The sequence below is a fragment of the Dendropsophus ebraccatus genome, chromosome 3 (assembly GCF_027789765.1).
Source record: "Dendropsophus ebraccatus isolate aDenEbr1 chromosome 3, aDenEbr1.pat, whole genome shotgun sequence".
NCBI classification, from domain to species: Eukaryota; Metazoa; Chordata; class Amphibia; order Anura; family Hylidae; genus Dendropsophus; species Dendropsophus ebraccatus.
In genome coordinates, this window is record NC_091456.1 from 197,195,495 (window position 1) to 197,210,430 (window position 14,936).

At 48.6% G+C, this 14,936-nt stretch overlaps 2 protein-coding genes across 3 annotated transcripts in view; one reads left to right on the forward strand and one right to left on the reverse strand.

Moving 5' to 3' along the window:
- Window positions 1-14,936, forward strand: part of LOC138786721 (zinc finger protein ZFP2-like) — a 380,133-nt gene that overhangs the window by 138,141 nt on the left and 227,056 nt on the right. The window lies entirely within an intron of this gene.
- LOC138786679 (oocyte zinc finger protein XlCOF22-like) lies at window positions 4,272-5,860 on the reverse strand. Its single transcript, XM_069963658.1, has one exon. The coding sequence runs from the start codon at window positions 5,858-5,860 to the stop codon at window positions 4,325-4,327; it is 1,536 nt and encodes a 511-aa protein (XP_069819759.1). The 3' UTR covers window positions 4,272-4,324.

Here is a 14,936-nt window from a genome sequence, read left to right on the forward strand (position 1 = left end):
AAGGGGGAGATATACAGAGATAGCAGGAGAGACAGAGAAGGGGGAGATATACAGAGATAGCAGGAGAGACAGAGAAGGGGAGATATACAAAGATAGCAGGAGAGACAGAGAAGGGGAGATATACAAAGATAGCAGGAGAGACAGAGAAGGGAGAGGTATACAGAGATAGCAGGAGAGACAGAAGGGGAGATATACAGAGATAGCAGGAGAGACAGAGAAGGGGGAGATATACAGAGATAGCAGGAGAGAGAGAAGGGAGAGGTATACAGAGATAGCAGGAGAGACAGAGAAGGGGGGGAGATATACAGAGCTAGCAGGAGAGACAGAGAAGGGGGAGATATACAGAGATAGCAGGGGGGAGGTATACAGAGATAGCAGGAGAGACAGCAGGGGAGAGGTATACAGAGATAGCAGGAGAGACAGAGAAGGGAGAGGTATACAGAGATAGCAGGAGAGACAGAGAAGGGGGAGATATACAGAGATAGCAGGAGAGACAGAGAGGGGGAGATATACAGAGATAGCAGGAGAGACAGAGAAGGGAGAGATATACAGAGATAGCAGGAGAGACAGAGAAGGGAGAGGTATACAGAGATAGCAGGAGAGACAGAGAAGGGGGAGATTCTTTGCGCTTACGCCGTTTACCATGTGAGATCAGGAATGTGATAAATTAAAGGAGACCTGTCACCCCCCGCGCCGGGGTGACAGGCTCCCGACCCCCAGATAGATCCCCTTATACTTACCTCATGTAGCCGAGTCCCGCTGCCGGAGCCGGTCCCGGGACGGAGATATCCCGGTGAGAAGCTGGCGCGCGCGCGCTCCGGCAGCGGGACTCGGCGACATGAGGTAAGTATAAGGGGATCTATCTGGGGGTCAGGAGCGTGTCACCCCGGCGCGGGGGGTGACAGGTCCTCTTTAATAGTTTGGGCGATTACACACGCGGCGATACCAAACATGTTCATTTATTTATTTTTATTTATAAAATGGGAAAAGGGGGGAGATTCAGACTTTTATTAGGGGAGTTGTTTTTTTTTTTATTAATGAACTTTTTTTTTTTTACTTATACATTAATTTAAAGTTTCTCTGGGGGACTTCTAATACAATGTATGACAGCTGCATCTAACGGTGTTAATTAGCGGCAGCAGCGATCGGCCCACGGTCTCAGAAACTACAACTCCCAGCAGACCCCGACAGCTGCATACTGAGAGTTGTAGTATACACAAGGGAGAGCTGGACACAGATACAGATCAGTCCTGGATGGAAGCTCGTGATCATGACGTTTCATACTGGTTCCTGATTGGTGGCCCCAGGTACTCTAATCCGACATTGTAACCGCCCACTAGACACTTGAGCCTAATTTGCATATTTAAAAAAACTGCAGCGGTGTAAAACGTGTCGGGGTTCTCATGTGTTCTATGTGATCTGTGAGTCTGTAGGAAGGGAGAATGCTGGGAAATACTATGGGGGAGATCTATCCTGCAGACTCACAGTAGGAATGTCTTGTGCATCCCATAGCAACCAGTCACAACTCACATAGCAACCAGTCACAGCACACATAGCAACCAGTCACAGCACACATAGCAACCAATCACAGCTCACAAAGCAACCAGTTACAACTCACATAACAGCCACAGCTCACATAGCAACTAATTACATCTCAGATAGCAACCACATTTCACAAAGCAACCAGTCAGCTCACAAAGCAACCAGTCACAGCACACATAGCAACCAATCACAGCTCACATAACAGCCACAGCTCACATAGCAACCAATCACAACTGAGATAGCAACCACATTTCACACAACAACTAGTCAGCTCACATAGCAACCAATCACAGCTCACCTTGTGTACACGATAAAATCATCAAGCAGCCAGCAGAGGGCGATAGGATACTATTAATGGGGGACATGATAACAGTGTGGGGGCAGGAGGGTAATAGTGTGGGGGCACTCAGTAACCTGATAGTAGTCTAATAGGAGTAATTGAGCATAGAGCAAATACTTTCCCCCCATCAGTAGTGACAGCAGGTGATGTAGCTATCGGCCTCGTCTGTTCCTTACAGCCCCATAATACAGAGAGGACGTGTGTATATAGTCACGTCTATTACCTGCTGATGTGACAGGATAGGTTTACATGCGGAACAATCTGCAGCCTATAACAGGACCAGCACAGGGAACTGTATCCCTCTATATAATAGTCCTACAGTTACCAGATAATACCACTATACAGGGAACATATATCACCACATACTGTATACTCCTATATAATAGTCCTACAGTTACCAGATAATACCACAATACAGGGAATATATATTATCACCACATACTGTATACTCCTATATAATAGTCCTACAGTTACCAGATAATACCACTATACAGGGAACATATATTATCACCACATACTGTATACTCCTATATATAATAGTCATACAGTTACCAGATAATACCACTATACAGGGAACATATATTATCACCACAAACTGTATACTCCTATATAATAGTCCTACAGTTACCAGATAATACCACTATACAGGGAACATATATTATCACCACATACTGTATACTCCTATATATAATAGTCATACAGTTACCAGATAATACCACTATACAGGGAATATATATTATCACCACATACTGTTTGCCTCTATATAATAGTCATACAGTTACCAGATAATACCACTATACAGGGAACATACTGTATATTATCATCACATACTGTATCCCTCTATATAATAGTCCTACAGTTACCAGATAATACCACTATACAGGGAATATATATTATCACCACATACTGTATCCCTCTATATAAGTCATACAGTTACCAGATAATACCACTATACAAGGAACACATATCACCACATACTGTATACCTCTATATAATAGTCATACAGTTACCAGATAATACCACTATACAGGGAATATATATTATCACCACATACTGTATACCTCTATATAATAGTCATACAGTTACCAGATAATACCACTATGAGCTGAAGTACCCAGAATGCACAGTGTTCTTTGTGAATTACAAGTGGAAGGTGAGCGGTGACTGACGGAGTGTGCCCCACCCAGGAAGATCATCCTATTAGAAGAGGCAATTTTTTGTTTTCGTCGATTAACGGTAAATGATCGCAAACAGTCGATTACGGGAACGACCTGAAATCGTTCACCATATCACACAGGACGATAGTCGTTAGTTATGATCGTTACTAAGATCGTTTACTCCATCTAATCCCAGCAAAAAAGGAACGATGTGCACATACACGGACGATCATACACGGACGATCATACGCAGAAGATTAGCCAACAATTACCAATGATTTTAGGGTCAGCTTAAAAGATGCAATCAAGGACAAGAACGTTTTTTTAATCGTTGCCTGCATACACATGGAACGATTATCATTATCAAGCGATATAACGACATGTAATAGGGCCCTTAGAGACAGATGGCTGCTGTCTAGAGAAATTCCCCCACAAACCTATGATCACCAAGTCCTACAGGGTAAAGGACGTAACCTGTGGGCCGTAGAACAGCAGAAACAGGTTCCCTGGAGCGACTAATCCAGGTTCACCCTCTACCGTTCGGATAACAGGGTTTGGGTTTGGCGTCTGCCTGGAGAACGCCTTCTGCCAGAATGTATTGTGCCAACAGCGAAGTCCAGCGGAGGTGGAGCCATGTTGTGGGGGTGTTCCCCTGGTACGGCCTGGGATCCTTGGTTACAATTCCTGGTAGTCTCAGTGCCGATGCCTAGTGCCCTATTTTTGATGACCATGTGTTTCCTATGTTGTGGCAGTGTTACGGGATGGACCCATGTTACTTTCAAGACGACAAAGCCAGCTATCATGTTGCAAGGTCCACCATGGCTTGGTCTGGTGACTACGGGGTTAATCGAGTTGGCAGGCTGAAGTTGGTGAAGGATCTCACATGTCTATAGAAGAAAATACCGCTAGCTGTCATACACGGACTGGTGGACATCATGTCCGCAGCTGTAATCGCCGCTCGTGGAGGCTCCGCCAACTACTGAAGGTGAATGGTCCCCGGCCTCCCAGCTCCAGTACTGTGTATGCATGGCCACTAACTATGCAGAGGAAGCCGCTGCCGCCCACTCAGGACCTGTGTCATCTATCACATCATCATAACCCTATATATATATATATATATATATATATATATATATCCACATGAGATGGAGGGAGAGGAGACTAAGGTTTAGAAGAAACATTTTATTACCAATTGGTGAGAAGTTTGGAGCTGCAGTATATGATATCTGTATTACCGCCAAATCTCCTCTGTACATGGGGAATACATAGCTGTGGTATCCGGCTTCTATCTGCTTTCTGGAGAACAGACGTCTGACTGATCACTGAGTGATCTCATTGGCTTCTCCCGTGAGTGAATGTTTTGATGTTTAATAAGTGTAACTTTCCGCGCAAAACATTTCCCACATTTATCACATGAATATGGCCTCTCTCCTGTGTGAATTCTTTCATGTATAGTGAGGTCTGATTTGGTAGCAAAACATTTTCCACATTGTGAACATGAAAATGGCTTCTCTCCTGTATGAATTCTTTCATGTCTATAAAGAACTGATTTGTTAGAAAAACATTTTACACATTGTGAACATGAAAATGGCTTCTCCCCTGTGTGAATTCTTTCATGAATCAAAAGCTTTGATTTCTCAATAAAACTTTTTCCACATATTGAACATGAAAATGGCTTTAACCCTGAGTGTATGTTTTGATGACTGATGAGTTTATCTTTCCGCGTAAAACATTTCCCACATTTATCACATGAAAATGGCTTCTGCCCTAAGTGAATGTTTTGATGTCTAATAAGTTTTTCTTTCTGTGTAAAACATTTCCCACATTTTTCACACGAAAATGACTTCTCTCCTGTGTGAGTTCTTTCATGTTTAGTACAGTGTGATTTCTCAGAAAAACATTTTCCACACTCTGAACATGAAAAAGGTTTCTTCGAGTGAATATTTTGATGTCTAACGAGTTGATCTTTCCTCGTAAAACATTTCCCACATTTATTACATGAAAATGGCTTCTCTCCTGAGTGACTGTTTTGATGTCTAATAAGTTTATCTTTCCGTGTAAAACATTTCCCACATTTTTCACACGAAAATGTCTTCTCTCCTGTGGGAGTTCTTTCATGTTTAGTACAATGTGATTTGTCAGAAAAATCTTTACAACATTCGGAACATGAAAGCTGCTTCTCTCCCATGTGAATTCTTTGATGGTTAACAAGATTTGATTTACAAGTACACATTTTTCCACATTCTGAACATGAAAATTTCCCCTTTCCTGTGTTTTGATGTTCAACAAAATCTGATTTCTGAGTAAAACATTTCCCACATTCTGGACATGAAAATGGCTTCTCCTTATTTTGATTAGTAAGCTGTGATGAATCAGTAGATAGGACTGGTATATAAGGATCAGATGAGAGATCTTTGCTGTGAGAGGCTGAGGGTAGATCTGGGGTAATAGAATGTTCTTCATATGTATCTTGTGTGATAGGATTCTCTGCTTTATAACCTGAATATATCAGATTTCCCTCTGATCTCCGGGTAAAGTCACCTGACAATAGAGAAGAGAGGATTTCTGAGTAATAACCTCCTCCATCGTTGAACCCTTCCGTCCTCCTCCATCGTGGAACCCTCCCGTCCTCCTCCATCGTGGAACCCTCCCGTCCTCCTCCATCGTGGAACCCTCCCGTCCTCCTCCATCGTGGAACCCCCCCCGTCGTCCTGCATCGTGGAACCCTCCCGTCCTCCTCCATCGTGGAACCCTCCCGTCCTCCTCCATCGTGGAACCCTCCCGTCCTCCTCCATCGTGGAGCCCTCCCGTGCTCCTCCATCGTGGAACCCTCCCGTCCTCCTCCATCGTGGAACCCTCCCGTCCTCCTCCATCGTGGAGCCCTCCCGTCCTCCTCCATCGTGGAGCCCTCCCGTCCTCCTCCATCGTGGAGCCCTCCCATCCTCCTCCATCGTGGAGCCCTCCCTTCCTCCTCCATCGTGGAGCCCTCCCAACTTCTTCCATCGTGGAACCCTCCCGCCCCCCTCCATCGTGGAACCCTCCTGTCCCCCTCCATCGTGGAACCCTCCCGTCACCCTCCATCACTACCAACAACACTTATGTTGATACCAGCACTGGCGGAATTCCCGCTTGTGCAGCCTTTGGCTGCACAGGGGCCGACTGGCCGCTCAGTTGTCCCCCTTTTTTTTTTTTTTTAAATTGTAAATTTTTTATTAATTTTTCCAACAATATATACAAACAGTCAAACAGACTAGACAGGTCGTAAAGATTTCCATTAAACAATTGTAGTAGGACCGAATTTAAAAGGCACTTAGCAGAGTCCAACTAGAGTACCTGAGCGAAGGAGAGATAGACATTTTCTAACAGCATTACCTGTCCCCTAGCGCTCGATTAGTACACAGATCGGTAATTGTTGCCTAAGGAACATCTAAGGCTAAAAAGAAACAAAAGGAGATACTTAGCAATCCAGTCATTTACACGGACATAGGACATACAGAGACATAACATTGAAGGGGGAAGGAGGAAACAGTGGGAAAGAAAGGTAGGGGGAGGGAGGAGGATCTAGGATGTACCGCTGGAGGATGTTGAAGGAGAACTATAGGAGTCCCAAGGAGCCCAAATCTGGTCGAAGGCTTCTATTTTATTGTTCAAAGATGCCGTAAGACGCTCCAGGGAGCGTAGCTCCCCAATCCTCGCTCTGAAGTGCTGGATAGAGGGGGGGGAGGACTGTTTCCAGCATTTAGCGATCAGAGACTTTGCAGCCGTTAGTAAGACTAGTAATAACTTGGCTCTCTTTTTACGAAGGGTCTTAGGGAATAAGTTGAGCAAACAAAGGCTTGGCTCACAGGGGATATTCATACCGAGGACCACCGACGATATAGCACAAACCTCAGTCCAGAAGGGCTGCACAAGCTCACACTCCCAGAAAATATGAAATTGGGAGCCTCGCTCTCTGGTACACCTCCAGCATAGTGGGGAGACTGAGGCATTAAGCTTATGGAGCAGCTCTGGAGTGTGGTACCAAAACATCATCACCTTGTAATGGGACTCTTTATATGTGGTACATATCGAGGAAGTGGCAGCACGGTCCCAAATGACAGTCCAACATTCCGGAGGCAGTGTCCGTCCCAGCCAGGATTCCCACTTAGCCATATACGAGTGCTTCACCTGGGTATCCCCATCGGGCGAACCCAGAATGCGATAGATATCGGAGATAAGACCAGAGGTCGAAGTCCCCCTTCTGACTAGTTGCTCAAAAGCAGACGGCTTAGAGACCGTAAGGGACCCCAGGCGAGACACCATGAAATGACGAAGCTGGAGATATGTGAAACTCTCCGATGATGGGAGGGCGTGTTTGTCCATGAGCTTGGCAAATGGAAAGAGAGTACGAGTCAGGGGATCGACAATGTCAGCAAATTGGAAGAGATTCTTTGAACCCCATAGTTTGACAGTTGGAGATTGGAGTCCCGGAGGGAAGTCAGGGAAAAGTAAAAAGGAGTTTAGGGGGGAGGCTGGGGAGGTCAACCCAAACCTGGCATTACACGTAGACCATATATGGAGAGAGAAACGTATAGGGCCCAGAAGGGAAAGATGGGTGAAACTAGGCGGCATGGCGTGCCATAAAAAAGAGTTAGGGTGATATGGAGCCAGCCATATCTTTTCTATTTCCGTCCATTTCTTGTAAGCCAAATATCTGGACCATGCTGGGATTTGACGTAGGTGGGAGGCCCAGTAATAATGGAGGAGATTTGGGACCGCCAGACCCCCTTGGGATTTGCTACTCATCATGACCGAGCTGGGTATACGGTGTCTCTTAGAGGCCCAAATAAACTTAAATATGGCTCTTTGAAGGCTTCTAAGTTCGGAAAGGGGGATACGGACTGGAAGTGTTTCAAAATGATATAGAAGTTTAGGCAAGATAGTCATTTTCACAGCCGCCACCCTACCGACCAAAGAAATATAATGCGTGGTCCACTTGGATAGAAGAGCCCGTACTTCCCGAAAGAGTGTGGGGAAGTTGGCAGAATACAATGTGGAATATTTGGGGGTGAGGCGAACACCTAAGTATTTAATAGAGGACAGAGTCCACTTAAATTTAAAGTTGGAACTAAGCTGGGTAACCAGAGGCCCAGACAAGTTTAAGGGCATAGCCTCCGACTTAGAGGTATTAACCTTGTATCCCGATAAGCAGCCATAATTAGTTAATAACGCTCGGAGATTTGGTAAGGTAGTGAGCGGGTGAGACAGGGTGAGGAGAACATCATCTGCAAACAACATAATTTTAAATTCTTTCCCTCTTACCGAGACCCCTTTAATGTCAGGACAATTTCGGATCGCCGCCGCCAGGGGCTCTATGCACAATACAAAAAGCAAAGGAGACAGAGGGCACCCCTGGCGGGTACCATTCGAAAGAGGGAAGGTCTCAGACATCATATGGGGGAATTTGAGTGCTGCCGTGGGGCGTGAATACAATGCTTGTATCGCTGTCATGAAAGAGCCAGTGAAGCCGAAGCACTTCAAGGTCTCGGACATAAAGGGCCACCCTAGGCGGTCGAACGCCTTTTCAGCGTCAAGGCTCAACATGAGAGCACTGTCCTCCTGCTGATTAATCGCATCTATAAGGTCAATGGCTCTCCTTGTGTTGTCTCCACCCTGTCTCCCCGGTACAAAGCCCACCTGGTCCGCGTTAATAAGGGAGGGCAGCCAGTAGCCTAGTCTGGTAGCCAGTATTTTGGTGAATATTTTATAATCTGAATTCAGGAGGGCTATGGGCCTATAGTTTGCACAGTCCATGGGGTCTTTGCCAGGTTTGGGGATAAGAGTGATGAAAGAATGAGACATGGAAGTAGGGATAGAAGAGCCCTGTAAGAAGGAATTAAACAGTGAAAGTAGTTTAGGGGAGAGTTCTGAGGAGAAAGTTTTGTAGTAGAGGTAAGAGAACCCATCTGGTCCAGGGGCCCGTCCCGTCGGGAGAGATTTAAGAACATCTGTAAGCTCTTCCGCAGTAATCGGAGCATTTAGTTCCTCAAGTGCCTCAACAGCCAAAGACGGGAGGCCACAGTCAACAAGGAACTCCGAGATACAACGGGCACGGGCCTCGGGATCCGAGGGTAAGGAAGACGGGAGAGAATAAAGTTTAGAGTAGTATTGGAGGAAAATAGAGGAGATGTCAGAAGGGTGGTATCTCAGGGCCCCCGCAGAGTCCCTGAGGACCTGCGGAGAGCGGGCAGCCGCGCGGTCATTGAGCATCCGTGCTAGTAGGGTGTGGGCCTTATTTCCCTTCTCATAGAAGCGTTGCTTGGAGTACATGAGGAGTTTCTCCACTTTATGTAGTGAAAGCTCCTTAAGTCTAGCACGTGCTGCCACAAGCCTTCGCAGAACCCCCAGGGAGGGCCGCCGGGCCAAAAGGCACTCCAGGGAGGCAATGGAGGATTTGGCATTCTGAATCGCTAGCAAAGAATCCCTCTTCTGTCGAGAGCTGACCGCTATACAATGGCCCCTAACTACAGCTTTATGGGCTTCCCACAGGACCCCTTCTGAAGAAATCGAACCCCCATTCTCTAAGAAGTAGTTAGAAATGCTCGACTTGATGGAGTCGCGTGTAATTTGGTTTTTCAGTAATGTGTCATTTAAGCGCCAATGACACTGCCTAGTAGGGGACAGAGGAGCCTTAAGTTGCACTATTACAGGGCCGTGGTCTGACCAAGAAATAGGGTCAAGGGCTGCACTCTGTAGAAGCCGGACCGTAGGTATGTTACCAAAGAAGTAGTCTATGCGGGAGTGTAAATTATGGGGGTGAGAAAAGAAGGTGTACCCCCTCTCCGTAGGGTGATCGAGTCGCCATAGGTCATACAGCTTATGAGCACGAATGAGCTTGCGGAACTCCGTTGAGAGTCTGGCTTGATCAGCCGGGGCAGGTCGGCCTTGTACTGAATGTCTATCCATCTGCTCCGAGAAGGGCAAGTTAAAGTCCCCACCCAAGATTCTAGGAGCCGGGGGATATTTTGACAGCCTATTTAAAACTCTACGGAGAAAGGGTATTTGAGATCGATTAGGGGCATAGATGTTACAAAAGATAAATTGCCGGCCTTGGAGAGTCCCATCTACAATGACAAATCTCCCCCCAGGGTCCGCAAAGGAGGAGGAGACCTGAATGGGGCATGCTTGAGAAAATAAAATAGCCACTCCAGCCGTCTTATTGCCTCTGGAGGCAGAGATGACAGTGGGGAAGGAGTGACGAGTAAATCTAAAAGTGGCCTCCTGATCGAAGTGTGTCTCCTGGAGAAAGGCTATGTCAGCATGGAGGTTGCGAAGTTCCTTCAGGAGTAACCGTCTCTTAACATTGGAATTGAGGCCTTTTACATTAAGGGACACACATTTAACCATTGTTACAGTAAGGTGTAGCAACCATGCTAATGCAGCCACTCACCCAGTTCTGGCATCTCAATGGGAATAGTCTCCGGAACATCTCCTGCTGACGTAAGATCCTAGAAAGGGGGAGGGAGGGAAGGGAGGAACAGAAGGGAGACGTACATGGAACAACACATAGCACACAACAGATATAGAATCTAACAGGAAAAAGGGCACAAGGCCCAAGATACAGACCCAAGTGGTCCGCAATGAGGCAAGAACTATGCCAAAACAACTCAAAGGTTGTCAGCTGGCAGCCCCACGAGGAGCGAAGGAGCCACCAAAAAAGAACAGTGAACATTGGGACATACATGTGAGATAAGCAGTACGCTACCACACAGCAATGCAAAAAGAAAAACATAACAGTAAGTTGAGACCCAGAACATAAACAAATAAAGCCCCTAGTTTAGAAGATAGGGAACAGGAAGGGGAGACGGATCCGGAGCCACTTGGTTGGCCCTCTCAAGTCACGGGATCGGAAGGGGAGCGAGAGCCCTCAGAGCGGGGGCGGCGCCTCTTCTGGCCAGAGGACTGCCATACTGGGGGTGGGGAGGGAGGTGGGGGAGCTACCGTCCAATCAGAAATTTTCGGGATGGGCAGGTCTAGAGCATCACAAAACGCAGGTAAATCAGCTAAGTTGCGGAGCATCACGGAACGCCCATCTCTTCTAGCCGTGAGGCCAAAAGGAAAGTTCCATCTGTACGGTGTGTCGTGATCTCGGAGAATAGACAGCAGTGGCCTCAGAAGTCGGCGCTTCTGTAGGGTGATCCAAGAGAGGTCCGGAAAGAGTTGTATTTGGGCCCCATCAAAGTCCAGGTCCCGAAGTGAACGAGCTTTGGCCATAATACTGTCCTTCAGCGTGTAGTCATGTAGGCAGCAAATTACATCCCTCGGAGCACCAGTTGCAGGTTTGGGCTTCAAGGCTCGGTGAGCTCTATCAAACTTAATTTTGTGGGTGGAAGGCTCTCCCAGCACCATGTTAAAGAGGCCCTCCAAAGTGGATGTCAAGTCATTGTCCTGCGTTGCCTCTGGCAGACCCCGTATCCTGATGTTATTGCGCCTGCCTCTATTGTCCAAATCCTCAATATGGCGTTGCATGTCATCTAAGGCAGAAGCTTGTACTGACACAGTGGACTGTAAGGTGGAGATATAGGCACGCGTGGAGTCGTGGTCTTCCTCCAAGGTTTCCACCCGTAGTGCGATATGCTGAATGTCCTTCCTCACCGCTGCAATCTCCACTTTAAAAGCGTCTTTTACTTCAGTGATGAGGGATTGCAGGTCCCTTTTAGTGGGGAGTTGTGCAAGCAGGTCGCGTACCTCCTGTGGGGAAGAGGGTCCCATAAGGGATGCTTCAGAGTCTGAGTCTGAGTGTCTGCCCCCATAAGAGCGCTGGGCGGCTGACCTGGTGGCTGCTTGCGAGGTTCTGGCAGAGGCGGCCACATTGTCATCATTAGGTTTATTTTTGTCTTTTTTAGGTGGTTTCAGAGTGGCCATCATGAATGTAGAAATGAGCTGCTGGCCCTTTAAGAGTCTGCAGGACCGTATGGAAGCAGCACCAGGGGGGATAGGAGGGGATGAAGAGTCCAGGGCACCGGTTGCTGGATCTAAAGCCAGGGGGGGAGGCAGCACCTCTGATAGCAGGAGGTAGAGAAGGGGTAATGTGGAGCCTCTGCTGGAGTGAGAGTCAGGGAGGCAAGATGGCGCCCCAGTGCAGGGAACCTGGGCTGCGGCCTGTTGCCTGAGTGCAGAGCCCCTTCCCTGGGGGGCTAAAGTATCCGGGGCAATCCGGCGGGTAATCCGCCCGGCTGGAGGGGATAGGTGCCGGGTATGAGACTCGGCGCCTTTGCTGTCAGGACCGTAGTGTCAGGAGAGGGCGGCTATGGTGTCGGAGCCGGGGGAGGAGGCTGACTCACCAGACCTTGTGGTCTCAGCGTGCGAGGAGGCAAGATGGCGCCGTAGCACGCGGGGACCGGGGCTGCTGTTTATCCGCCGGATCCCGGGCCCGTCATCCGAGGAGCAGGTGGTCCAGAGGCTGGAGTTCGGGCCGGGCTGCTTACCAGCTGCGGAGGGGGATCGCCGGATCCGGGAGGACCGGAGGAGCTGGGGAAGATGGCCGCAGCTGCAGTACTCAGGCGGCGGCGTCTCACGTGTCTCTCCGGGTGCCCGCTGAAGCTGCAGGAACCGTGCTCGTCGGAGGCCAGAGAAGACCGGAGGCTCCGCTCACCGTCCCCCGCTCGATCCGGAACAGTGGGGTAAGTTTTAGCTGGTCTGGGTCTGTTTTCTTTGCTGTGTGGGTCCGGAGCTCCCTCACCCTGCGACTGCTCCCATCTGCGGCTCGCCACGCCCCAGTTGTCCCCCTTTCAGCATCCCTATTGTTTCCCTCTGTGACAGAAGACGCCCGCACTCACACTGTAATGGACTGCTCCTCTCCCCTGTACTGTACGGCATCCGCAGGTTGACAGGCCCCTCCCCCAGGCCAGGTCACAATGCCGTTCCACAGACAGGGTGTACGGCGCTGTGACCTTGTCTGGGGGAGGGGCCTGTGCACCCCACGGATGCCGTACAGTACAGGGGAGAGGAGAAGTCCATTACAGTGTGAGTGCGGGTGTCGGATGGTGAGGAGCAGATGGGGGGCCATCAGTAACGGAGGGCCTGTCACAGTGGATTAGAGCGCAAAACCATGTCCCGGGTATGTCCCAGGAAGCCCCACCCTCTGCCAGCGTGTTTTAAATACAGATGAAGGGGGTAGTGGTATGATGACGGGACAGGAGGAGGATGAAGGGAGAAGTAGTATGTTGATGGAAGGGCAGGAAGATGAGATGGGTAGTAGTATGATGATGGGGGGGCAGGGGGATAAGAGGGGTAGTAGTATGATGATGGAGGGGCAGGAGGAGGATGAAGGGGTAGTAGTATGATGATGGAGGGGCAGGAGGATAAGAGGGGTAGTTGTATGATGATGGAGGGGCAGGAGGAGGATAAAGGGGTAGTTGTATGATGATGGAAGGGCAGGAGGGTGAGAGGGGTATTACTATGATGATGGAGGGGCAGGAGGATGATGAAGTGGGTAGTAGTATGATGATGGAGGGGCAGGAGGATAAAAGGGGGTAGTAGTATGATGATGGAGGGGCAGGAGGATGAGCGGGGTAGTAGTATGATGATGGAGGGGCAGGAGGAGGATGAAGGTATAGTAGTATGATGATGGAAGGGCAGGAGGATGAGAGGGGTAGTACTATGATGATGGAGGGGAAGGAGGAGGATGAAGAGGCTAGTAGTATGATAATGAAGGGGCAGGAGGAGGATGAAGGGAGAAGTAGTATGTTGATGGAAGGGCAGGAGGATGAGACGGGGAGTAGTATGATGATGGAGGGGCAGGAGGATAAGAGGGGTAGTAGTATGATGATGGAGCGGCAGGAGGAGGATGAAGGGGTAGTAGTATGATGATGGAGGGGCAGGAGGATAAGAGGGGTAGTTGTATGATGATGGAGGGGCAGGAGGAGGATAAAGGGGTAGTAGAATGATGGTGGAGGGGCAGGAGGAGGATAAAGGGGTAGTTGTATGATGATGGAAGGGCAGGAGGATGAGAGGGGTAGTACTATGATGATGGAAGGGCAGGAGGATGGTGAAGTGGGTAGTAGTATGATGATGGAGGGACAGGGGGAAGATGTGGGTAATAGTTTGATGATGGAGGGGCAGGAGGATGAAGGGGGGAGTAGTATGATGATGCTTTCTTCTCCTTTGACCATGGGGGCTGTATACAGCCAGGGGTGTTACTATAGGGGGTCACAACAGGGGGCATTACTATTATATAGGGCACAGCTGCGGGCACTATTACTATATGGGGGCACAGCTGTGGGCACTATTACTATATGGGGGCACAGCAAGGGGCACTATTACTATATGGGGGCACAGCAGGGGGCATTATTACTATATGGGGGGTCATAGAAGGGGATGTTATTACTGTATGGGAGGTCATAGAACATAAAGAGGAAAAGGAAAGCGACGCCTCAGATCAAAGAAGACGTCACCTGTGAGTCACTAATTGCCGTTTTCTGTATGTTGTAGAACATTTGGTAGGGGTGCCCGAAGTAGAAAAGGTTGGTGGGAAACAAAGGGAGGAGGGGGGTCCAGAAAAAAATTTGCACAGGGGCCCTATGCAGTCTGTGTCCGCCCCTGGATACCAGTATATTCCCAACACAACACAACTAATCCATTCCGCTCTCTGTTACAAGTAATGTGTAAAGGAATCCACCATCTTTTCCCATCGCTGTGTATAGAGACAACTTCCCAGTCTCCTTATCCCCCGTACACTATCAGTGTAGCATGCGTTACAAGGAGCAGGGCCGCTATTTCCTATAGGCCACCCGGAGACGATCTAAGGGGCAGCCCCTCCTGAAGCTTCCTGCAACCACTGCTGTACTGCATACAGCAGCTTCGTCAGATCGGTAAACCACGGCCTTTTTGGCCAGGAGACAATGAGAGTCGCTTGT